Raw genomic sequence first — 27,221 nt, forward strand, 5'->3', positions numbered from 1 at the left:
GGGTCGATCGGGTGGGGAAGTGGGTGCGATCGGGTCGGGAAGTGGGGGCGATCGGGTGGGGAAGTGGGGCCGATCGGGTGGGGAAGTGGGGGCGATCGGGTGGGGAAGTGGGGGCGATCGGGTGGGGAAGTGGGGGCGACCGGGTGGGGAAGTGGGGTCGATCGGGTCGGGATGTGGGGGCGATCGGGTGGGGAAGTGGCGGCGATCGGGTGGGGAAGTGGGGGCGATCGGGTGGGGAAATGGGGGCGATCGGGTGGGGAAATGGGGGCGATCGGGTCGGGAAATGGGGGCAATCGGGTGGGGAAGTGGGGGCGATCGGGTGGGGAAATGGGGGCGATCGGGTCGGGAAGTGGGGTCGATCGGGTGGGAAAGTGGGGGCGATCGGGTGGGGAAGTGGGGTCGATCGGGTCGGGAAGTGGCAGCGATCGGGTGGGGAAGTGGGGGCGATCGGGTGGGGAAGTGGGGGCGATCGGGTGGGGAAATGGGGGCGATCAGGTCGGGATGTGGAGGCGATCGGGTCAGAAAAAAGAGGCGATCGGGTAGGGAAGTGGGGGCGATCGGGTCGGGAAGAGGGGGCGATCGGGTCGGGAAGTGGGGGCGATCGGGTCGGGAAGTGGGGACGATCGGGTCGGGAAGTGGGGTCGATCGGGTGGGGAAGTGGGGGCGATCGGGTGGGGAAGTGGGGGCGATCGTGTCGGGAAGTGGGGGCGATCGGGTTGGGAAGTGGGGGCGATCGGGTGGGGAAGTGGGGGCGATCGGGTGGGGAAGAGCGGGCGATCGGGTGGGGAAGTGGGGGCGATCGGGTGGGGAAATGGGGGCGATCGGGTCGGGAAGTGGGGGCGATCGGGTGGGGAAGTGGGGGCGATCGGGTGGGGAAGTGGGGGCGATCGGGTCGGGAAGTGGGGGCGATCGGGTCGGGAAGTGGGGGCGATCGGGTCGGGAAGTGGGGGCGATCGGGTGGGGAAGTGGGGGCGATCGGGTCGGGAAGTGGGGGCGATCGGGTGGGGAAGTGGGGGCGATCGGGTGGGGAAGTGGGGGCGATCGGGTGGGGAAGTGGGGGCGATCGGGTGGGGAAGTGGGTGCGATCGGGTCGGGAAGTGGGGTCGATCGGGTGGGGAAGTGGGGGCGATCGGGTGGGGAAGTGGGGGCGATCGGGTCGGGAAGTGGCAGCGATCGGGTGGGGAAGTGGGGGCGATCGGATGGGGAAATGGGTGCGATCAGGTCGGGATGTGGAGGCGATCGGGTCAGAAAAAAGAGGCGATCGGGTAGGGAAGTGGGGGCGATCGGGTCGGGAAGAGGGGGCGATCGGGTCGGGAAGTGGGGGCGATCGGGTTGGGAAGTGGGGTCGATCAGGTGGGGAAGTGGGGGCGATCGGGTGGGGAAGTGGGGTCGATCGGGTCGGGAAGTGGCAGCGATCGGGTGGGGAAGTGGGGGCGATCGGGTGGGGAACTGGGGGCGAACGGGTGGGGAAATGGGGGCGATCAGGTCGGGATGTGGAGGCGATCGGGTCAGAAAAAAGAGGCGATCGGGTAGGGAAGTGGGGGCGATCGGGTCGGGAAGTGAGGGCGATCGGGTGGGGAAGTGGGGGCGATCGGGTCGGGAAGTGGGGGCGATCGGGTGGGGAAGTGGGGGCGATCGGGTCAGGAAGTGAGGGCGATCGGGTGGGGAAGTGGGGGCGATCGGGTGGGGAAGTGGGGGCGATCGGGTGGGGAAGTGGGGGCGATCGGGTCGGGAAGTGAGGGCGATCGGGTCGGGAAGTGGGGGCGATCGGGTGGGGAAGTGGGGGCGATCGGGTGGGGAAGTGGGGGCGATCGGGTCGGGAAGTGAGGGCGATCGGGTGGGGAAGTGGGGGCGATCGGGTCGGGAAGTGGGGGCGATCGGGTGGGGAAGTGGGGGCGATCGGGTCGGGAAGTGGGGGCGATCGGGTCGGGAAGTGGGGGCGATCGGGTGGGGAAGTGGGGGCGATCGGGTCGGGAAGTGGGGGCGATCGGGTCGGGAAGTGGGGTCGATCGGGTGGGGAAGTGGGGGCGATCGGGTCGGGAAGTGGGGGCGATCGGGTCGGGAAGTGGGGGCGATCGGGTCGGGAAGTGGGGTCGATCGGGTGGGGAAGTGGGGGCGATCGGGTGGGGAAGTGGGGGCGATCGGGTCGGGAAGTGGGGGCGATCGGGTCGGGAAGTGGGGTCGATCGGGTGGGGAAGTGGGGGCGATCGGGTGGGGAAGTGGGGGCGATCGGGTCGGGAAGTGGGGGCGATCGGGTGGGGAAGTGGGGGCGATCGGGTGGGGAAGTGGGGGCGATCGGGTGGGGAAGTGGGGGCGATCGGGTGGGGAAGAGCGGGCGATCGGGTGGGTAAGTGGGGACGATCGGGTGGGGAAGTGGGGGCGATCGGGTCGGGAATTGGGGTCGATCGGGTGGGGAAGTGGGGGCGATCGGGTGGGGAAGTGGGGGCGATCGTGTCGGGAAGTGGGGGCGATCGTGTGGGGAAGTGGGGGCGATCGGGTGGGGAAGTGGGGGCGATCGTGTCAGGAAGTGGGGTCGATCGGGTGGGGAAGTGGGGGCGATCGGGTGGGGAAGTGGGGGCGATCGGGTGGGGAAGTGGCGGCGATCGGGTCGGGATGTGGGGTCGATCGGGTGGGGAAGAGGGGGCGATCGGGTCGGGAAGTGGGGGCGATCGGGTGGGGAAATGGGGGCGATCGGGTGGGGAAGTGGGGGCGATCGGGTGGGGAAGTGGGGGCGATCGGGTGGGGAAATGGGGGCGATCGGGTCGGGAAGTGGGGGCGATCGGGTGGGGAAGTGGGGTCGATCGGGTCGGGAAGTGGCAGCGATCGGGTGGGGAAGTGGGGGCGATCGGGTGGGGAAGTGGGGGCGATCGGGTGGGGAAATGGGGGCGATCAGGTCGGGATGTGGAGGCGATCGGGTCAGAAAAAAGAGGCGATCGGGTAGGGAAGTGGGGGCGATCGGGTCGGGAAGAGGGGGCGATCGGGTCGGGAAGTGGGGGCGATCGGGTCGGGAAGTGGGGACGATCGGGTCGGGAAATGGGGGCGATCGGGTGGGGAAGTGGGGGCGATCGGGTGGGGAAGTGGGGGCGATCGGGTCGGGAAGTGAGGGCGATCGGGTGGGGAAGTGGGGGCGATCGGGTCGGGAAATGGGGTCGATCGGGTGGGGAACTGGGGGCGATCGGGTGGGGAAGTGGGGGCGATCGGGTCGGGAAGTGGGGGCGATCGGGTCGGGAAGTGGGGGCGATCGGATGGGGAAGTGGGGGCGATCGGGTGGGGAAGAGCGGGCGATCGGGTGGGGAAGTGGGGGCGATCGGGTGGGGAAGTGGGGGCGATCGGGTCGGGAAGTGGGGGCGATCGGGTGGGGAAGTGGGGGCAATTGGGTGGGGAAGTGGGGGCGATCGGGTCGGGAAGTGGGGGCGATCGGGTCGGGAAGTGGGGGCGATCGGGTCGGGAAGTGGGGGCGATCGGGTGGGGAAGTGGGGGCGATCGGGTCGGGAAGTGGGGGCGATCGGGTGGGGAAGTGTGGGCGATCGGGTGGGGAAGTGGGGGCGATCGGATGGGGAAGTGGGGTCGATCGGGTCGGGAAGTGGCAGCGATCGGGTGGGGAAGTGGGGGCGATCGGGTGGGGAAGTGGGGGCGATCGGGTCGGGAAGTGGGGGCGATCGGGTCGGGAAGTGGGGGCGATCGGGTGGGGAAGTGGGGGCGATCGGGTGGGGAAGTGGGGTCGATCGGGTCGGGAAGTGGCAGCGATCGGGTGGGGAAGTGGGGGCGATCGGGTGGGGAAGTGGGGGCGATCGGGTCGGGAAGTGGGGGCGATCGGGTCGGGAAGTGGGGGCGATCGGGTGGGGAAGTGGGGGCGATCGGGTGGGGAAGAGCGGGCGATCGGGTGGGGAAGTGGGGGCGATCGGGTCGGGAAGTGGGGGCGATCGGGTCGGGAAGTGGGGGCGATCGGGTCGGGAAGTGGGGGCGATCGGGTGGGGAAGTGGGGGCGATCGGGTCGGGAAGTGGGGGCGATCGGGTGGGGAAGTGTGGGCGATCGGGTGGGGAAGTGGGGGCGATCGGATGGGGAAGTGGGGGCGATCGGGTGGGGAAGTGGGTGCGATCGGGTCGGGAAGTGGGGTCGATCGGGTGGGGAAGTGGGGGCGATCGGGTCGCGAAGTGGCAGCGATCGGGTGGGTAAGTGGGGGCGATCGGGTGGGGAAGTGGGGGCGATCGGGTGGGGAAATGGGTGCGATCAGGTCGGGATGTGGAGGCGATCGGGTCAGAAAAAAGAGGCGATCGAGTAGGGAAGTGGGGGCGATCGGGTCGGGAAGAGGGGGCGATCGGGTCGGGAAGTGGGGGCGATCGGGTTGGGAAGTGGGGTCGATCAGGTGGGGAAGTGGGGGCGATCGGGTGGGGAAGTGGGGTCGATCGGGTCGGGAAGTGGCAGCGATCGGGTGGGGAAGTGGGGGCGATCGGGTGGGGAACTGGGGGCGAACGGGTGGGGAAATGGGGGCGATCAGGTCGGGATGTGGAGGCGATCGGGTCAGAAAAAAGAGGCGATCGGGTAGGGAAGTGGGGGCGATCGGGTCGGGAAGTGGGGTCGATCGGGTGGGGAAGTGGGGGCGATCGGGTGGGGAAGTGGGGGCGATCGGGTGGGGAAGTGGGGGCGATCGGGTGGGGAAGTGGGGGCGATCGGGTGGGGAAGTGGGGGCGATCGGGTGGGGAAGAGCGGGCGATCGGGTGGGGAAGTGGGGGCGATCGGGTCGGGAAGTGGGGGCGATCGGGTGGGGAAGTGGGGGCGATCGGGTGGGGAAGAGCGGGCGATCGGGTGGGGAAGTGGGGGCGATCGGGTGGGGAAGTGGGGGCGATCGGGTCGGGAAGTGGGGGCGATCGGGTGGGGAAGTGGGGGCGATCGGGTCGGGAATTGGGGTCGATCGGGTGTGGAAGTGGGGGCGATCTGGTGGGGAAGTGGGGGCGATCGTGTCGTGAAGTGGGGGCGATCGTGTGGGGAAGTGGGGGCGATCGGGTGGGGAAGTGGGGGCGATCGGGTGGGGAAGTGGGGGCGATCGGGTGGGGAAGTGGGGGCGATCGGGTGGGGAAGAGCGGGCGATCGGGTGGGGAAGTGGGGGCGATCGGGTCGGGAAGTGGGGGCGATCGGGTGGGGAAGTGGGGGCGATCGGGTGGGGAAGTGGGGGCGATCGGGTGGGGAAGTGGGGGCGATCGGGTCGGGAAGTGGGGGCGATCGGGTGGGGAAGTGGGGGCGATCGGGTCGGGAATTGGGGTCGATCGGGTGGGGAAGTGGGGGCGATCTGGTGGGGAAGTGGGGGCGATCGTGTCGTGAAGTGGGGGCGATCGTGTGGGGAAGTGGGGGCGATCGGGTGGGGAAGTGGGGGCGATCGTGTCGGGAAGTGGGGGCGATCGGGTGGGGAAGTGGGGGCGATCGGGTGGGGAAGTGGGGGCGATCGGGTCGGGAAGTGGGGGCGATCGGGTGGGGAAGTGGGGGCGATCGGGTGGGGAAGTGGGGGCGATCGGGTGGGGAAGTGGGGGCGATCGGTTGGGGAAGTGGGGGTGATCGGGTGTGGAAGTGGGGGCGATCGGGTGGGGAAGTAGCACTGGCCAGGGGGTGGGAGTAGTGGCAATTGTTCAGTGAAGAAATGTTGGGTGTACCTACTGGTTCTCTTGCCTTTAGCAGGTAGCTCGTTGTTCCAAGGCCCACAGATTTGTAATGCATAAATAAAAATTGTCAGCAAAAAAACTATTACAAAAATACTTAGTATTTCAGAAAAATTAAAAACGGTAGCTAATAAAACATCACAGCACTAAAAAGGTACTGTAAGCACTGCAATAAAAATATATACAGAGCGTGTTCCTCTTTAAGAGCTCCACTGTACACAGGGCTTCCATTCTGTTGGGTCAATTAAATATTTTTCCATGTACTCTTAGGCCTAAATGAGGCTATGGCATGAAATGTAAGCAAGCACTCTAACAAACTAAATGCAGCTGACCCGAAAATCATGGGCAGAAGAATTGAGTGCAAAATATGCCTAATTTGACACTCAATTTTTTGATTCCTTTGCATCCAACTTGGCTTGTAACAACTGGTGCAGTCAATTAGAAAATCTACCCTGTCGTGTATGTCTGGAGTCAGTGGGGTGAGACTAACTCCCAAAGCAAAAAGGACTAATTTTCTTCAGTATTTTAAAGGTTTGACACAATAACAATTACACAGCGTATGTGAGCCAAAGTAGAAATTTAAGTTAGTCGAGTTGATGCATGAACTTCACTGTTGTGATCTTAACCTTTAATTGGCCAGCTGCTCCTTAATTTCCAGACATGGTTCTTATACTCAAATTTTATAGCTTACTTGTATAGAGGCCACAGTGACCAACCAATAGAGTTCACACAGGTAAATATGACCCTAATGAGCCCTTAGAGTTACAAAGATATTGCATTGTCCGAAAGGTTGTGTAAGCTTACTCTCCAAAAATGTATTGGAAAATTTCTTCTCACCACTTGATAAATATTTTATTAAGATTTAAATAATAAACCACCTTAATCCAGAATGAGAAAAAGTAAACAAAAACTCAAATGGGGCAAATTATTTAGGGGGTGGTGTCAGCTAACCTCTGTTCCCAATATGTTAGAAAAAATACATTCTGAAACCACCAATTCCACATTGCCACATTTTCTCCTAGCAAAAGTTTGCACAATACATATTTTGTGTTTGTATCTTCATTTGTAGAGCCAAAAGTGTTGTTAATCCTACCACCGCATAAGTGGGTTAGATTAAGAACAGATCTAGCAGCTCAAAACCGGTAATCCACAAGGTGCAGTGGGTCATTAGCGGCACCAGAATTGTATACCACCACAATCTGTAACCTCATGGCCCGGCATATCCCTCACTCCTCCATCACAAGTTGCCAGCCTATTACATAAGCTACGTGCATGCTAAACAGCAAAAGCAGCATGCTGTAGACAGAGCTAAGCGATCTCACAAACAACAGATCAGATCATAGCTCTGCAACCCTACCACATCCAGTGGTGAATGATGCTGAACAATTAAGCAACTAACAGGAGGAGGAGGCTCCATGAACATTCCCATCCTCAAAGATGATGCAACCCAGCATGTGATTGCAAAAGACAAGGCTGATGCATTGGAAGTATCTTCAGTCAGAAATGCCGAGTGGATGATTCTTCTTGACCTTCTCCTGAGGTCCCTACCATCACATATTACAGTCTTCAGCCAATATGATTCACTCTACATGATATCAAGAAATGGCTAAGTGCACTGGACACAGCAAAGGCTACGGGCCCGACATAATCCTGACTGTAGTGCTGAAGAACTGTGCTCCAGTGCTAGCCGCACCCCGAGCTAAGCTGTTCTAGTACAGATAGAACACTGGCATCTACCTGACAATATGGAAAATTGTCCATGCAACATTTACCTGAGGAAGGAGGAAGTCTCCGAAAGCTTGTGAATTTAAAATAAAATTGCTGGACTATAACTTGGTGTTGTAAAATTGTTTACAATTGTCAACCCCAGTCCATCACCGGCATCTCCACATCCTGTCCACAAAAAGCAGGACAAATTCAACCTGGCTAACTACTGCCACATCAGCCTATTCCCAATCATCAGCAAAGTGATGGAAGGTGTCGTCGACAGTGCCATCAAACAGCACTTACTCACCAATAATCTGCTCACTGATGCTCAGTTTAAGTTCCACCAGGACCACTCATCTCCAGATCTCATTACAGCCTTGGTTCAAACATGGACACAAGAGCTGAATTCCAGTGATGGAGTTTAAGAAAAAGGCCCACCATCACCTTCACAAGGCCAAGAAAGGATGGGCAATAATTGCTGGCCTTGCCAGTGATGCCTACATCCCAAAAGTTAATAAAAAATAAATCACCCCCTTCTCTGATGTATAAACATGGTAATGTCTCGAGAGATGTTTCATCATGATGAGACAGCCTCTTTGAGAGATTGGATGGATTTAACTTTACATGTGAGATATTGGCCCGGAAATTGCTCATGAAATAACGGCAAGGCTAACAAGCCTCAGCATTATTTAAGGGCAAATGAAAGAGCAACTTCTAGCGAGCATGCGTGCGCAGTCAAACGCGCAAATCCGGAAGTTGGTCTACGAGATTCCCTGCTCGTTTGAAAGCTGAGCGGGAAGGACTGCTCACTGGTGAAATGAATAGACCAGCATGAAGTTGCTGCACTGCCCAGCTGGAAACGAACTAATCTACACAGAAAAAGGTATGCTGGTTTTTTTTTTAGGTCTAAACTAACTTTTAACGCCATGGTAAGTCTTAATGACTGTCAAACAACCTCTTTGGCACTGAAAATTAACTTTTAAAAATGTGGAGTCTCATTCCTTCCCCTGCCCCTCATTTGTCCCTCTCCCCCATTCTCCTTCCCCATCACCGTTTCAAGGGATTGTAGTTTTCATCCTGTACCTGTGGAACTATAATATCAACCCTGCTGCATTGGTGAGAATAGATGCCAGGGGCCGACTTTTTTCAACTCAGTCTGGTTGTAGAGGCCAACAATATGATTTTTGAATTACTATTATGTATGGACCTTCACCCATCAATGGAAAAGGTCTGTGGCCAGTAACAGTCAGAATTGGGACTTTAAACAAACGTGGGCAGTTATTTCTCAGTTACCTCACATGCTCTACATTTCATCTTACAGCATGAATGGTATAAATTCAGAGTACCAGGTGCCAGCAAATATTGCAGAACTGTTTCAAGTACAAACATCCCTACAATATAACTGGGGCTTAACATCCCTCAACAGCCTGAATTCATACCCAGTTATCACTCAGGAACAATGAGATAGGAATGATTTATACAGTATTAGTCACAAATGTGTTAACATGTTCTTATAAAATTGCCCTGTCCACTATTTTATTGATAGCGTTCATGCCTTTGTTGAAATAGCAAAACAAGGGAATTTCATAGGAATGCCTTAATATGTTTGCTGCTGATATCACACTGCACAATTTCAACCCAAATATCTGGAACATTCATCTTTGGAAACGTTAGGAGGAACTTTCTGAGGCCCCGCTTACCGATGGAGCCTCATCAGCAGTGGGTGACTTATCAGAAAATTGCAGATACACTGCCCACAATTTTCAGTCCATTTACATTAATGGACAGAAAACTTATCGTATTTACAATAAGCCATCCACTATGTGCGAAGACCCGAGGGTAGAGTGGGGCTAGTAAAGTTCTGCCCAATGTCACTGAGTCTCATAAGGATAGTCCTTGTTGATTTGGTTTACAACCTTTGCCCAGATCTCATTCCCTGTAAGCAAAATCTAAACAATATGATAGCTGTATTGCTGAAAATTCAACATGCTAATTATAATTCAAATTTTGCTGGTTATCACCACTCTCATTAGAAACACGTAACCTTGTAATATTTATGAGCCTGTAGCAAAATATGTTCAGAAAGTGCAGCCAAGTGTGATCTTTACAGTTGAACCTGATATTGGTCCAAACAAAGCTGTTAAATTTTCAATCAGATACCTTTAACATGGGGACTCAAGATCTATATCAGACATCACAAGTAGACAGTCACGCATTGATACTGGGGAGTAGGAAAAGCTGAGAGAGCCATTTTGGTAAATTCTAGCTGTATTTTCATTCCCGTCTATTGTGACATCCCAACGTTCATCTGCCAGACAGGAGTTAGAAAGAATTAATGAAAACAAAGCTCCAATTGTTTCTTTTGATTTGTAATGTCCACGCACACATGTAATAAAAGGAAAGAATGAACAGGCATAACTTTCCTCTCATTCATTATGAATGATGGAAAATTCAACCTGGGCTTAGGAATAGAAATCCTAACTTTTATTTCAATTTTGAAAAGACCAGGATAACTCAGAAATGTTTCATCCTCCTGTTAAGAATACAAAAGCTGGAGTGTAATGCCACAGAAGATCATCTATTATCTATTTCATTCAGAACTAGAAAAGCACAAATCCTATTGATTCCATCATGTGTTATTATGATCTTTTGGAACTTGCTTGCTTGCCCAGGGAGCTGGAGAGGAATTTCTCAGTGTTTTTCCTAAATGGGGTTGATCATGTTTGTGGCTGCATCATGTCTGGATAGTGTGGGTTTAATGGACTAAGTGGTCTTTTCCTATTCTTTTTGTATGTTCATATCTGCATATATAACATCTATATCTTAAGCTGTTGTTAATGAACCAAGAAGTATTCCTAGGCATCTACAGTTTAAAATTATACAATTGATTTTGATCTTAATTGTATTTGTGTTGCTATGACTACTTAAGTTGCTGAAATAATAAAAAATACAACATGGAGACTATTAAACATTATATTAACAGCATGTAGTATATTTTCTCCTAATCCTATTAGACGATAAGCTAGGGTTATTATAGTAACAGAGTGAGCTTTTGGCTTTGTGGTAGCATTCCACCTCTTAATTAGAAGGATCGGGTTCGAACCCCATTCCAGACAGCCCCAGTGAGTGGAAACTAGAATATGGTTAGCTACTGGGTTAATATAATATCCAGTGGGGTACTCATGGATGGAGTGACCACTGGCTCAATGGTAGTATTTCCGCCTCTGAGTCAGAAGGGTTGGGTTTGGCCCCACTCCAGAAAACCTCGGTGAGTGGAGACCAGATCAGCAGCTCTGAAGTGCAGTGGGGGGACTTGTGTCCAATGGGTGCGGGTGTCCCCCCCACCCCAATCGTAAAATAAAGGGTAGCTAGGGCTCTTTAGCCTTGGTAGCAGCCCATCTAGAAGAAGACAATCTGAAGATAAAAACTGTGAGGAAGGCACATGAAACCACTTCATCTACTCTTTTCTAGTAAGTGGCTCAAGGATCTCATGCATTAGACTTGAGTTAGGACCTGCCCTAGGGCAGAACACAATGGACGGATGGACTATAGTAGCAGTTTTCTGATGCCATAAAAGGGCCAGTTCCATTATCCTGCCCACCGAGTAAGCAACTGAGCTTGAATTGAATCATTGGAAATCACTCGTGCAGCTCCTGATTTTCTTTTGTTTCATTTTAATGGGTGGAACATCAGAGGCTGAATGCCTGCGAGCTCCCATGATGTACACATTGCAAGCCTGAATCAGCCTTAAACTTTCAACTCTTACTTCACTATTGTCTTAATTATCCATTCACTGACATCATGTCACCTCTACCACACTGAGTATGTCTGGGATATGATAATAAAGAAAATTTAAAAGAAAGAAAAATTTGATGGAAAAAAAACTACAAAAAGGAACTACAAATTATGTATTCTACATGTAATCCCAACTTTGAATTTAATAATAGTGTAACTCAAATTCAGGAATCTGGTGTCATCCAAAAAGTGTTTAAAAGCTTTATTCATAGTTTAGGACATCAGAAGTGCTCGACTGAATTACTGCCTTTTAATTCACTGTCAGATGCTTATTATTTCATATTTATGGAGATGGCCAAGTTAGAACATACATTGTGTACTGCAGTATGCAGAGCAATTGCAGTAAAGTGTTCAACATGTCTGTGATGTTTTATGTTAAACTCAATTTATGCAAAACATTAAGGAGGTTGTTTGATTGCTAGTGTTAGGTAAAAGCTTTTCAATTGTTGATTTTTTGGATTTTATGGCTGAAGCACACTGTAAGAGTGTTGTTTTACACTGGCACTAAGGACCTGTGCCATTGTTTTACCCTTCTTAATGTGAGTCATAAGATAATAATTCCCAGTTTGCAGCCAGTTCTCTGGAGAAGCACACAGTTAGGAGCAACTTCCATATAAGGAAATGAATCCCTGCTGTTGAAATAAACTTGTTCTCATATTCATGCCTGTAGATGCTCACCATGGAAAGAATTCAAACACCACAGAGAATTGTGTTACTTATTACAAAATAATACACCTACAGAAGGTTGTCCTGCTTGCAAACTAAACAGAAGGCAGAATGTCACAGTAATAGTGTAAGCAGTGCACGCTAGGTCAGATTGTTCCAGTATTTTCTCTGCCAGCAGTATGTACATGCATCTCAGACTCAGCACTTTTTTTGAGTTGAGCGTTTGAGTTGCACTGTTCTAGAATTATCTTAATTCATTTGTATTTAGTGTAATTGTTACTTTAACTTATTTCGCCCAGCATGAAGGTGAGAAGCGAGAAGAAACAGAGACACAAAGACAAATAGATAAAAAGACAGAAATTATTAAACCAAAATGCTGACAGCATAGAGTGGTACAAAGGCACTGATAAGGTACCATTGCTTGATGTCAAAGGTTATTGTTGTCTTCCAGTCAACTGTACATCCAATATATCACCACCAAATCCTTCCTCTTTTCTTAAACTGCGATATCAGATCTTATAATAGTCCTTGTGCCCAAAGCAGATAAATTTGAAATCAAACTTGCCATCTTTGCAGAAACGGTTTGTTGTATCCATAGAAACAGCCCCTTTTCTATAAGAGGATGTTATGATTTAATTTATTTAGCCATTTATGTTACAAAAGCATGTATACAATAAGAGTCTTACAGTTTGACTCATCGTAAAAGAAAGAAGTTGCATTTTCCAACGTCTTTCATGACCTCAGGATGTCCCAAAGTACTTTACAGCCAACGACTTACTTTTGAAATGTAGTCACTGTTATAATGTAGGCATTACATTACAACAATGTGGCAGCCAACTTGAGCACAGCAAGGTCCTACAAAGAGCAATATGGTAATGACCAGATAATCTGTTTTAGTGATGTTGGTTGAGGGATAAATATTGGCTAGGCCCATATTGGAGAACTCCCCTGCTCTTCTTCAAATTAGTGCCATGGGATGTTTTACGTCCACCTGAGAGGGCAGATGAGACTTCAGTTTAACATTTCAACCGAAAGATGTCACCTCTGACAATGCAACATTCCCTCAGTACTCCCTCAGTACATTCTGAAAATCAGTCCTTTAAATATAAGATGTTTACATGCAGTAATGTGTGAAACTGAATTACACCAGTACCTCCACAGTATAAAATTATTTTTTGGGGGGAAATTTCCTATCATAAACATTTGAGTCCACGGCATCAAATAAAAAGCCCTGATTGATCTCAATGTCCAAAATATTGGGGCTCATGTTCATGATGTTTGGAAAAAATTATAGCTTATATTTTGAAGAAAGAATACATATATGGATTCAAATTGCACTGTGTAAAATTAATAATGAACACAACAACAGCTTGCATTTCTAATGTAGAAAAATGTCCCAGCGTAATCAGATAGAAATGAATCCCGGCCAAAGAAAGAGATATTAGGATGAGTGACCTAAAACTTGATCAAAGAGGTGGATTTTAAAGAGGAATTTAAAGGAGAGGAGGGAAGCCGAGAGGTCGAGAAGTTTGGGGAGGAAATTCCTAGATGGCTGAAGGCACAGTTGCCACTGGGCAAAGGGAGGGGGAATGCACAAGAGGCCAGTGTAAGAGTAATGCAGAGTTCTGGGTGGGAGGGGGTACTGTAGAGATGAAGGGGATTACAGAGATAGGGAGGGGCAATGCCATGAATAGATTTAAACACAAGGTTGAGAATTTTAAATTTGAGGCATTGAAGATCCAGAAGTCAAGGTAGGGTGATGGGTGAGTGAAAATTGATACAGGATAGGATAAGGGCTACAGATTTTTGAATGAACTGGAGTTTACGGAGGGTGGAGGATGGGAGGCTGGGAAGGGGATCATTGGCATAATCGAGTTTGGAGGTAACAAAGACATGGATGAATGCAATGACAAGTTCATATGAAATTCTTCTGTCTGCTATTCCAACAAAGGTGTTAACTCATTTTAAATAAACAGGTTAATAAGTTGGTTGAAATAGTAGGCAAAGGAATTTCATGCAAACTCATTTTTGCATTTGGTACTAACAGCACACAGCATGATTTCAATCCAATAGTGTTAGCTGTTAATTTAAGGGAACAATCATGACCTTCTCATGAACTCAGCATGTATATGCTGTTGGAGTTCTTAATAAACTGATTTAACAAAAATGAGAGGAGATTGACAATCTTTATACAACACAGACTTTTTTCAGTCGAAATACAAAGAAAGTTCAGTTCACAGGCTGTTAAATCCACTCACAGGCCGTTAAACCCATTAAATTCTTCTTTTAGTATATTTAACCCATGACCTGTATCTGTTATTCCTCCCTCCCCTCTTTGTTTTGGTTGGTCCAATAAAGGGGCTTGCTTGTCTTCCCTGGAGAAGGATCTCTCCATGAGAGATTAACCAGCTTTCTCGTTTCAGCTGCTGATGAACCTGCTGTGTATTGCCAATATTTTCTGTTTTTATTACTGACTAACTTCAGGGTTGGATTCATGACGACTCATGTAGGGGAATTTTCTGGAGTGCTGCAGTCACTATGGCAGTCACTTTGGCAAACACCAACTTCACGAGGTTTTTCATGATCGGCTGTCTTAGAATATCCAGAATTATACAGATTGACTCTCCCCCGCCCATATTGAGCCTAAAACTGGAGCTCACTGGAGTTGGGGGGGGGGGGGGGAACGGAGAGGCGAGGGGGGCAATTGCGTGTGAAAAATAAAAGGGATGTGACCATTTACCTTTAAGTGGCCGTGTAATTGGGGACAAAAATAAAGGCTGTACTAATGAAAATAATAGTTAAAAAGACTTTATAAAGACTATTTAAAAACAGTAAAAAATAAAAAACTTTTATAAAGGCTGTGTAGGACAGAACATTGACTGCCAATAAAAACAATGGCAGACAAAGTACATATGGTGGCAAGAAATGGAGTCCGTGGCTAAGGGCCGAAGAACTACAGCACCCAGAACCTCAGGTTGATAGCTGGTGAGGTGGATGTTCCTCTGCATGAGATGGGTTTGACGAGGTTGCCCTGTTTGACACTTCAGGGCACTCTCCTGGAGGATAGCACTGAAGCATGGCTGGCAGAGGTACACTATCTGCAAGACATGGGAACAAATGGTGAAGAACATAACAAGCATTAAGGTAGCTGCCAACCAATGGTACCATGTCCCAGGTATATCGCCCAAGTTTGCATGCCACAAAGTGTTGCTGGGTAACCTGTTATATAGTTACTGCTGCTGTTCCTCACCACCCACCCCCCCAACCCCCTGCCCCCCCCATATTTTGGGAAATGCAGCAATGCAGTTAGATTGGATAGCTGGGTTATGATCCTGGTCAGTAGCAAAGGAGATGACTAGCTGGCTATGCTGACAGACATACCAGTCATTTGTTCCACTAATCTGTGGGCAGCACATTCACTGATAGTGCAGATGATCCCTACGATAGACTGAAAGAAGGCAAAAAAGCAGACTATGCCAAAAATCTCGCCTACCGCTGACAGAACTGTACCTGTGGTGTCCTTACAGTAGATGAACCAGATCTGCATCCTGATAGACCGTATTAATGAAAATAATTGTCACAAAGCCTTTATAAAGGTTATTTAAAAACTAAACATTAAAAAGTTTTTATAAAGGCTGTATAAGACAAAACATTGGCTGCAGAGCCAGTTCCCTAAGGTTATTGCTGAATAGGTGTGCTAGATATGGTTGGTAAAATCATAATGGGTGATAAGGATGACAATGATATTGCTGCTTTTCTGTTTTCATAAACATTCCCTCCATGGTCTAATCCAGAAAGCATAGACAAAATACTTTAGATGTTAACCAGGCAAAAAAATACAATAATATTCTAAAGATTAGCTAAAGCATAAATAATTTGTTAAATTAATGCACAAAACATCAGTTGTAAAATTTAAAAACCTTACATTTATATTCTATATCTGAAAAATGAAAGGAGGGCCTGTAAATCTGCAGCTGTTCTGGTGTACTCTTGCAGTAACTTCAGTGCAAGTGCACCAGAACAGCTAGAAACTAGGCTGTGTCCTGACCTAACAGTGTACTTTCCAGACTGGCCATGTGGGGACGAAGCTTCCATCGCCCCTTACAAAGCCATTGATATAAAGGGGGACGGGGCTAAAGGTTATGACTCTGAACATTGGAGTTCCTACATACTTGGTCTTCACTGGCACCCAGCACAAAATAAGTGCAGGTATGCTTGGTGAGACCACACATACCAGCTGGCAAAGGGGTGGATGTGAGGACCACCTGGGGGTTTCCTGGGCAGAATCATGGCCTGGACTTCCAGCGATTGGGCTCTGACTTATTTTTAATTTTTAAAACAGATCTCGTAAAAGGGCACATGCTGTTTTATTGAAGGTGGGGAACCAGCACCCCCGCCCACCACCCCGACCCCCCGGCTCAGGGCCCTTCGACTGGCGGCACACCCAGAAATGCCCCGAACCTACTTAAATTGTGAGACTTCCCCCAACCCAATGCACTTTGGTGAAGTTAGCGGCGGAGGTCCAAAGCTGGCCCATCTTGGCACTTACGCCAAGATGTACAAACCCATGGATTTTTGGACCCATTTTTGATTGTTTTTATCCCTTTAAATGAGGTCTTTAGCCGGCTGCCCTTTAATGACCTTTTGTACTGGATGGAAATATCGCTGGTCATGTCTGCCGACCAAATTTTGGGAATGTAAGCAGGGCTGCTGAAGGCCCTTATTATCATGTTGAATACAGGCATAATTAGGCTCCACCTCAGAATGAGTGTGAATGAATAACATGGACATACAGCTATTGAGGAAATCACTGTAGGATGTATTTGCAATGGGGCCAGATAAAATTTCCTGGTCCCTGCTCACACAAATCTGCTAGGTGGAAAATTGACACTTACAATGTGTGGTTTAATTCTAATACATATCACAGAGCTCAGAGGGATTTTCTATGAATATGATCATGAAATTTGATCTCTGCAGTCATAAGAAGAATACAAAATGATTTCTCAGGATAAAAGCTCTCAATGGTGATCTGAGTCTATTCCACAGTTCATTTCTCTTTCCCATTGCAGCACAGAGAGAAACTGCAAAATCATTGTCACCTATATCACATCTTCGGAGTATCCCAAAGCACTTCATGAATTTATTGTGGCCTGTAGCAGCAGTCCACTTTCTCCTTGATTTACATTACTGTCCAAAAGCAGTGCCATGGCCTCCTTCTAGCCACCGCCCTTTTCTCCTAAATACCTGACACCGTCCCTGTGCAGTGCTGTATTTTTCAAAGTGGCTAGAAGGAGACCACATCACTGCTGTGGGAGAAAGATGTAAATCAGTCTCCTTTGATCTGAAATCTGTACTCTTGCACCTTCCATGTGTGGATTAGCATGTCCAGGTTTTACAATTAATCTCTAATTGCAGTATATCCCATCACTGGAGAATGTATCGGATGCTCACCACCTTCCCCTGTCCCTTCCAGAAAGTGGAAAATAATTTCAGAACAGGCTAAAACTCTTCGGTTAGATTCATTTATAGGTTGAAAAAATTACAAAAGCAGAAAGGTATAGCAAGATAATGAAATAGCACAATACTTGAATACAATGAAAATAGGACCATTCCACAAAGATGTAAAATATTTTTTTTTAGAACATGGGGGTGAAATTGGTCTTCGCCTGTACCACAAAATGGGATGGTAGCGAATCGGCGGCCCATGTTATACTGCACACAATCTTCTCTTCCAGCAAAGTCAGTGAAAAAGAAAATTGGGCACAGTGTAAGACGGGCTGCTGATTGGATACAAATCAGATTAGCACTACTGGCGAAGACCAATTTCATCCCCCATGTTTCTTAGAGTCTGATAAACTCCCAGATTTTTGGATGAATCAGCTAGGTCCGTCTCTTGGTGGACCTTCAAGAAGTGATGTTGTACATAGATAGTGTGAATTGCAGCTTGGCCCAGAGTTTGGATATCTTGGCAGAAATGAAGCTGTGATTTATACCATGGAATGCCTTTTCTGTTACTATCATTCCCTCGGCGTAAACAAAAAGACTGAGAGTCTAACAGATCCTACATCTTATAAGGTGGGGTATTAATGTTTGGATCCTCATCACTTCCTCCATAGTTTTGCCTTATGGCTCAGTAATCAGAGAGATTAGAACTATCAGTGTCACCGGCCGTCAATCTACATATGTCACCATTTCAATGAACTGTTCCAGCCACCAAGGAACTTTTTTGACTTAATTGGTTTCTGAATAAAGTCATTGAAATGAAAAAGAAAATGGATTTATGAATGAATGTTTCCCATTGACTATTCTAGGTCTGATCGCATGCAGTAGGTTACATGTATTAGCCATCACTGTCACAGAGCAATGGAATCATCCCAGAGACAAAGCTGGCTGAAACCATCTTTAAATCAAATTATCTCAAGTGTCTGACATCATGTAAAATAAAACACAACAATTTTCACGTTTGTCAAAGTGAGGCTGAAAGCTATGCTTACGGTTAAACAGGACACCGAGATTGTGCATTGTTGGGTTCAGCCTAAGTGAACAGCCAAGGAGGGGGATGGAGGTAGGAACAACAGTGCAGAGTTTCATTTTGTGGGAGCCAAACAGTAAAGTCTTAGTCCTGCAGGTGTTACGTTGGAGGAATTTCTTGTCACTATGTCATTGAAAAGCTGTGGACATTCTATCTCAGGATGCAGCATTTTCTCTCTCTCTTGCTCTCTCTCTCTCTCACTCACTTACTGATACTTGGCACTCTGCCATTTTAGTGCTAGGGTCTCTCTCCGACATCTGAATTTGCAGAGCTGTGTTCACTTTCTTTCTAGCTACAGATCCTCTTGCGCCTTAGTATCTGCCTCATTCCCTTGCATTAGATCTTTTTCCCTATTTGCTGAATTGCTGTACTGACATTACAGGTGCTGATAATCAGGCCTGACTAAGAAAACAGAACTAAAAAATAAAAAAAGAGAAATAAAACAGTCTGGTGACTGAATATAAGGTGGATTTTCTTCTTCACTGTGCCTGGTAAATTGGTGTTCCCCAGGCAGAAAGAAGAGGAAAAAGAGGCAGAGACCCATTACACCAGGTCTCCTCCTTCTTGGCGTTCTGCTGGAATTGCCTAGGGCTTTCCCAGTGACATCAGTGGGCCTGTGCCTGTAGTAGATATAGGCCCTGCATTCTCATTTTAATAAGGTGGGAGATGACGTTCTCAGCCCTCTGCCTCCTTTTGCTCTGACTATAACCATTGGCTGCTCCAGTGAAGGATCCCCATAGACCAAGAAGCAAGTGAAAGATTTTTATAATCCCCACATAGGAGATTCTGAAGGCCCTGTTTCCTGGGACTGGACCTGACCTGGCCTGGGGCAGGAAAATCACAGGTTTATCTTTGATAATAGGTGCACCACACTGCAGGTAAAATCTACCCTTCTGTGTACTGCTATGGGATTTAAAATACCTAGTTGAGGATATAATATTACAAAGTGCTTAGGGGAGAATTTCCTTGGAGTTTCCACGGCTCTTCCGCCAAAGTATCGGCGGACAAGCGGGAGAACCTTTGCAGAAATTCATCTCCTTGATGTAGTCTTCAGTACCCGCCAAGCTTGGATATGAATGAGGAAGAAGGGGTCAGTCTTGAAGAGAACCATGAAGGTAAGGCAACCCAAAAATACCCTATACCAAGTACCTGTGCCAAGTATGCCTGCCACTAGCTATGTCCTCTCAACCTGTTACAACTGTTCTGTTGTCCAGGCAAAGCACTCAGACAATCTAACAGCTCTTTTAGTGATGGCCATACTAGAGCAGATGGCCCTGGTATTCCTATATTTGTTTTCTAATTTTTCCACATATCTCTTCCTCTATCTCCTTTCCACTGTATGGGGCTCTATAATATACTTCCTACAGAGTTATAGTTCCTTTCTTATTCCTTAATGCCAAATAGATTCACTTTTGCATCATCCCTTATATTAGCCCTGGGGGAGAACTTCCAATCTCTTGCTATAACTTTGGCAGATGATCAGTGGAACGCCCATTTTTAGGCGTTCACACCATTTCTCCAGGGCTTCCATCGATTTTCCGTCGAAGTTACGGCGTGAGGTCGGGAGTCACATTCATAAAAGAAACTTTTTAGGGATTGGAGAAGTATTTTAATTTTTTATTCAACCAACAATTCCACTTAAAAAGTAGATTTCAATTTCAATTTCTAATTTCAGCAGGGCACTCACCAGGGGTGAAATTGGACCTCATTTTAACCACATGAAACAAAAGCAAAAAGGTCCAATTATGTAGGGCAATATCCCATGTCCGAAGGGCGTCTGAAATACATTCGATGCCATATAGGCTTGGGTGATATTCAGGTATCCCTGGCAGCTACCTTACACAAGCGTTAGGTCCTTTGCATGTTTAAGGAGCCCGCTTCGAAATTCATCAGAAAATGAGCAGAAGATGCACCTGGCATGCTCCGCTCAATTTTCCACGTTCTTCTGTGGCCTAACCAATGGTCCTTAAAGGGACTGTTGGAGGCCACCAACCAAACGGTAAGTTTTTAGTGTTTAACTTACCTTAATGAGGTGCTGGCTCCACAGCAATGCCGCAGGCTGCTGCCTGACCGCACTCAACTTCTCCCCTCCCGCCCCTCCTCCTCCAGGACCAACTCGAGAGCTGCTGTGAACATCGCAGCTGGCCCAAATTGGTCTGCAGCAAACTGCCGAACTGCATGTGGACACCCAATTGGCACCTGCATCTCACCAGAATTATTCAGGTGAGGCCCAATGTTGGACAAGCCTCAGACGTCAATACGACGGTCCGTGTGAGCTGACCATTTTACGCCCTAAAACGGGCCGAAACAAATTTCTCCCCCACTAAACACAGTGACTAGAAACCTTTCTTTAATGAAGAAGTGTAGATTCTTTTTCTAGCAGGGATCAAAAATTCTACTTACATTTATTAAATAATTGTGTAGTGCTAAGTTCACTGCTAACTAATTCTTGAGTTTTAATGACTGGATTATGATGATGGCTGATTGCTTTCTTCATGAATTAATCATCATGATGGGGGATATTTGTCAAAAATGTCAACAAATTCTGAGAAATAATGGTTGAGGACAAAGGCTCCACCCCTTACAAGGCCTACAAAATCCCCGGCGCAGAGTTGGGATGCAGATTTATCAGATACCAGCCTAAATTAACTTTGCACCTCATCTGGTAAAATACTGAAAGGGTGTGAGAATGCACCTTAGAGGGCCTTACACTCGCTACCTAACTTCAATTTGGGTAACTGCACCCAAATTCAACCACAAAGCATACATTTTTTGCAAACTGTATAAATGAACTGGTCTGTCAAGGACTTTTTCATGCAAATATTTCTAAAACATCCAGAATAAATCCTTGCAGCTGAATCAGTTGTTGAATAATCTCATCACAATTGTTTATAAGGCCAAAGTTTTGATGAGAAAGTATTTGGCAAAACTGTTTTCTGGTTTGGGGTTTGGAGGGTATTATGTGTCACTTTCATCACAGTGGTGTTGTATGTACATGAGACAATGATGTATTTTAAAACGACTTATGTCTGTACACCGTGTGTTTACAAACAAATGGAAAATGGCGCACGGAATACTTACTAATGAAGATGGTGATTGTGATGTCTATTTTCTTTTACTTTCGTCTCAGTTTTGTAAACTGATACAGTGAAAGTTGTTGTTATACGATAATATAAGCCAGGCTTCTTTATTCCGTCTCTCACCCTGCAGGGATTTTTTTTTAATGTTGCAACTGCACAAAAGATTCACTAGGTGTCACACTTCCAGAACTGTTGTTCTTTTCCATTTTGTCAACAGTGTAGTTTTGGTAATTATTTTCAACTTTTTTCATTACTAGTTAGCCCATATAACCAGATTTCTTAAAAAAGAAGGTAATGATGTCCTATTCATCACACTGGCATTGTTCATGATTAAATCAAAGATAACGTTTATAGGCTTCAAAATTAAAATAAAAGATTTGTTAATGTTTCCTCCTGATCTTTTAACAGTAATGCAAACATTGTTAACAAAGATAGAAACACTGTAGAATTTCAAGCTTCTTATTAACAAATTATGAAGCACGAAGAATTTAATGATAATTTATCTAATACAAAGCAACAGAGTAAAACACATACAACAGCATAAATCAACATGCTGGGTTAAAATCAAGTAAGTTCCAATCTTATGATTGTATCTTTCAAATAATGAACTTTACCACAGTGCAGCAACCCATACATTTTACATCATTGGAACTGTTCAAACACTGCAAAAGCAAGACAGTTTGCAAAAAATATTAATAATACAATACTGTAAAATATTATTTCCCAATAAATAATGCTGTCAATCTTAAATATAACCCAGTAGAACCAGCATTTCAATGCATTATTTTAACTTTTTGACCATCTGTAATGCATTACATTATAGGGTAGAATGAGTTTTGCATCTTACTTTGCTATCACTTTTGAACACAAACTTTGCTGCTAAACAAAAGTTTGAACATAGACTAATGAACATAAATTCTACTCCAGCCCTCTTGAATGCTGGTATTTTCCCCTAAAGATTGAACAATGTGCTGTCAATTAATGTTCGGTAATGCTTTTCATGCTATTTAACTGGTGTGATTTAATCAAAAGCAGATCCCCACGGTTGCCCAGTGTAAGATTCAGTAATCATTCACCTACGGCAAAAAATAAAATAGACCACGGGCTATAATCTCTTCAATAATCAGATGAAACAGGAAGACTCTTTTAAGATTGGAGCTGATAATACTATTTTCATCTTACAGTCAACTTTTCGAAGTAATCGACTTTCTTTGTTTCACTGTAAGAGAATTCTTTCTGGTGTGAAATAAAGGCGACTCAATCAGGGTCTGACTGTTAGACTTTTCTGATCAGTTGCCTTATCGGATGAATTCTGAAATTTATGATTTGGTGCTCACTACAGGATTCAGGATCAGGTTGGCATTGAATGACAAACATTTTGATAACCTTTGCAGAAAATTCCAAAGAAATAATATGTAATTATTTTTCATTCTGTGAATCCCACAGATTTTAAGAAAAGTAGATACTAAATTTATACAGTCTCAAAATTATTAATTAATTCCAGCAGCTATATCGAAAGCATTCCAGGATATTACACTGGAATATTCTGCCTTTGGTGAACATTGTGTGCATATCAATTAAATCATTCTGCTTACCTTTGAGACCTGTAAAGGCTGCTTGTGTTCTTTGCCACCTTGCAGTCTGAATCCCCAGGGTGCTCCACCATCGATTGCGACATAGACATAATCCCCAATGCCCATGGAGGTGAATTTTTATAGAGCTTCCTCTCTGTAGAGCTGGTGAACTGCGAAGATGGAGCGTGGGTCAGACTGAAACTGCTTTCTAGGTTGGAGATACAGCTCAGTGTGTCTGAGGAGAGGCGGTCACTCAACACATTTACCAACCACTTACAGCATCACAATGCAACGTACGTCAGAAGCAGCAGCTCAGCCCCATCCAAAGAAAGTTATCCAGAAAGCTGTGCACATACTAGACACACAGCAGCAAATCAGTGACCAGCTCAAGATAAACAAGAAGAGGAAATGTAAGGGGAAAAAAACAGAGAGCAGTTACTATTTCCAAACAGAGAGCAGTTACTATTTCCAAACAGAGAGCAGCCCTTCCCATCCAGAAAGAAGCTCCTCCCACATCATAAAAAAACACACAAAGCAGTTCAGTTGAAACCCACTGGGAAAATATCCAGGAAGTAACATAACAAACAGAAAATAGGGTAATTCAGAAATCTTAACAATCAGTGCAGCAGAACATCTGAAAACTACACAGTGGAGAAAAAGAGCTGAGTACTCTTTTGCATTGATTTGTAATCTGTAGCAATTTGAAAACCATGGCCAGCTACAAAAGGTACATTGAGAGGTATAGAGTTAAGACTGTTGTTTGGCTGAAGAAACCCTCCCTACAACAACTTAGATGGAAGGGTAGGTAAGTTAAATCTAGATGAGTTTTGTCCTCTTATGAAAGTCAAATCAAGCTCCCCTGATGGGTAAATATCCCCATGCAGTGTGCTATTAAGTTCTGGAACAAGCCAGTAAGATCCCAGTTTAATCCCTGATTTGTGCTGAGCTATCTGATCTTAGCAGCAACAGTGGCCTTACAATTGACTTCAGATCCTATAGGCTAGAGAGGGGAAAAATTAGCCAGGGTGCCTGATTTTGATCACTATCCAGTGATCTTAGCTTGAAAATAGGTATGTTGGATGTCGGATGAGCACCAGATGTGATGCCCTCTCAGTCAAATAGCCTGCTATCTCTCACTGTCTAGGCTCACATCTGAAGAATGGCCACTTGGGTGAGGTACCTGAGGGCAGCTGGTACCTGTGAAAATGTATGCTGGTACAGGCAATACCTTCAAGTGAGGAGGAGGGAAGAAAAAGGAAAATCCTAGAGTTCTGTGGCTTCTCAGCAAAATACTGAAACATTAACTTCTCATCGTTACAAAAAATACTTAAAATCAGTACAAAGCAACTATAGAAATTTACTAGAATGATTCCAGGGATGAGGGACTTCAGTTACTTGGAGAGACTGGAGACGCTGGGGTTGTTCTCCTTGGAACAGAGATGGTTGCGAGGAGATTTGATAGAGGTATTCAAAATTATGAAGGTCTAGACAGAGTAGATGGAGAGAAACTGTTCCCATTGGCGGAAAGGTCAAGAACCAGAGGACATAGATTTAAGGTGATTGGCAACAGAACCAAAGGCGACAGGAGGAAAGACTTTTTTACACAGCAAGTGGTTATGATCTGGAATGCACTGCCCGAGGGGATGGTAGAGGCAGATTCAATCGTGACTTTCAAAAGGGAATTGGATAAGTACTTGAAGGGAAAAAAATTGCAGGGCTACGGGGATAGGGCGGGAGAGTGGGATTAACTGGATTGCTTTTGCAGCGAGCCGGCATGGACTCGATGGGTCGAATGACCTCCTTCTGTACTATAACCATTCTATGATTTGATATTGTGTGAAAGCTAATAACCTGGAGCTTGACTTAGAAAAGATGAAAACAATCTCAAGCAAACATTTACAAACCCGCAGGCTGCAAAGCCAGTGCAAAATGGATAGGTGAAATTATCTGTAAAACATTGTTTTATTCTGACCAGGTACAATCACTTGCCAAGCAGATTCATTCACTAAATACAAAAATGGATGAGACAATCAAGTTAGTACTAAACATGGACAGCAAACCTGCAGTGATTGAATTCTAGGTATGGAAAATTGTTTAGAGTGTGTCATTGATGGAGGAGTGGAAGGTGATTTCTAAATTGTGGGAATCCAGAAGAGAGGGAAAACATCACCAAGGAACTTACTGTTTCTCAAAATTGATACCAAAGATAAAAATATATTGCATCATTCGAGAGGCTGGAAGGTAAAAACACAACTTTTTTTGAGGACTAACTACCAAGGAATGTTGGCATGGAAAGCTCTTTACTCAACCCTGAGAGAGAGAAAGACCAATGTTCCCTAGCACCCATGGACTGCACTGAACATGCTTCCCTAGTCAGTTACAGAAATTGCTACAATAAGGCAAAAAAAAAGTGGAAGAATCTATTTAGATCATCAACTTGTTCATTCCCCATATCAAAGGGAAAATATTTTAACAACTGAAAGAAGGCAAGGATCCCTAAACTATGAGGGCCACAAAATAAGGGCCTTTAGGAAAACTCTGTGGATCTGTGGTGCTAGAGAGGACTTTAGGGGAGAGAAAGAGAAACCTCAGTGAACTAAATACGGCATAATCTTTACTTTATCTTACAAAGCTACATATCAAGAAAGGACAGTGAAACCCAGCTGATCACTACTCCCTGATACCCTACATTTCATAAGCAACCTGAGTAACAGGGCGGAAAGTAATGTTAGTTGACAAAAGATAACAGCAAAGATGGATTTCTTAACATTTCAAGTAGCCGATTTGACAGTTGATCAGAGTTTCATTATTTTTAAAAAATTTCTTCTCCAATTTTCTTTTTAATTTTTGCACTCTTTTCCTGAAGGCGAGTAGGATATTTAGCTTTCTGGTATCTCATCTAAACGTTCTTCATGTGTGAGCCTGGGGAGTGAGCATTGGTGGAGTATTTGACCATGGACCTAAGCTCAACTCTTGCCCCATTCAGTATCCACACATGAACACATCCACACTCTTGTCAGAATTGTCCCTCCCTAGCTCAGAGTAAGGTGAATTGTAATACCCCACTGTTACTATCGTTGATAATTGCTGATCCAACATAAACCAGATAATGGGACTTGCCTGGTTTGTATGGTTCAGTGATCTCACATAGTGCATTTACACACTAAAAAACAAGTTTAACAAGCTTGCTAACCCTAACACTAATATGAATGGATGGGATCTCATATTTGTTCCTCTTTTATCTGGTCATTATCTCATTTCTGTTTGTGGAACCTTGCCATGCGCGCAATTGGCTGCCGCATTTCCCAACATTACAACAGTGACTACATGTCACAAAGTATTTAATTGGCTGTAAAGCACTTTGGGATGTCCTGAGGTCTTGAAAGGGGCCAAATACCTACAAGTTCTTTCTTTCTTTTAATCATTCTGCAAGTGCGTAGAATTATGAAATTATAAATGTAGAGATGACGAGATATGATTGATGAAAAGCAAATGTGTCCTAAGGCTTGAGTGCTCCCAAACCTTGATAATTTTAACCCCCAAGAACGGGTGGGTTGGGGACGGGTGGGAGGTTAAATTAACAGCTTTTTGGTGCAGTACCGCATCCCGGCTCCAACTCGCCCACTTCTGGATTTAACCCAGGCAGGTTTGTCTGCATGTGCACAACAGACACCAGGAAATCCAGCCCCCACTTAAAGCCGGCGGGCCGATACTTAAAGGGGCAATGTACCTCATTCAAATACTTGAGGTACTTAATTCTTTGTGTATTGGAAAACTTAAACGAATTTAACCTTAGCTGTTTAGGTTTCCAATCACTTCCGATTCACATCAGGTGAAAGCTGGCGGGAAGGGCTGGATCCATGAGGTGAGTGCCTTTATTGCACTGCTTATGGGCCCAGAGGAGCAGGAGTGGTTCATTCAGGCTCAGAAAGCTCACCTGGCTGACAGGACCCCCGCGATTGGCAGCCCTTCTCCACCTGATGGGTGAAGGTCCACCCCCCCCCCTCTCAGATGGTGGTCTCCCACCTACCTCCGAATCTTCACCAGACCTCTAGCGACCTCCGATCTCCAAGTCCCGGCCCTACAATCTCTTCCCTGGCCCCGCGATCTCCTCCCTGGCCCATCTGATCTCCCCGCCCCATCTGAACTCCTACCCAGCCCATCCAAACTCCTGTCAGGCATTTGATCCCTCACTCCCTCCCTCCTATTCCCGGC

The 27,221-nt window shown here is 46.7% G+C and overlaps 1 protein-coding gene across 2 annotated transcripts in view; it reads right to left on the reverse strand.

Moving 5' to 3' along the window:
- The window catches only part of LOC137325622 (synaptopodin-2-like), a 104,047-nt gene extending 80,745 nt beyond the window's left edge, over positions 1-23,302 (reverse strand). The window contains exon 1 of one of the 2 annotated variants that reach the window (XM_067990904.1): positions 23,028-23,302. In XM_067990904.1, coding sequence (XP_067847005.1) covers positions 23,028-23,132 — 105 coding nt within the window. In that variant the 5' untranslated portion in view covers positions 23,133-23,302. The remainder of the gene's footprint in view (positions 1-23,027) is intronic. The other variant, XM_067990890.1, reaches the window with a different exon arrangement.
- Positions 23,303-27,221: the final 3,919 nt, after the last annotated feature.

Source organism: Heptranchias perlo, chromosome 1 (assembly GCF_035084215.1).
Source record: "Heptranchias perlo isolate sHepPer1 chromosome 1, sHepPer1.hap1, whole genome shotgun sequence".
In the NCBI taxonomy this organism is placed as follows: domain Eukaryota; kingdom Metazoa; phylum Chordata; class Chondrichthyes; order Hexanchiformes; family Hexanchidae; genus Heptranchias; species Heptranchias perlo.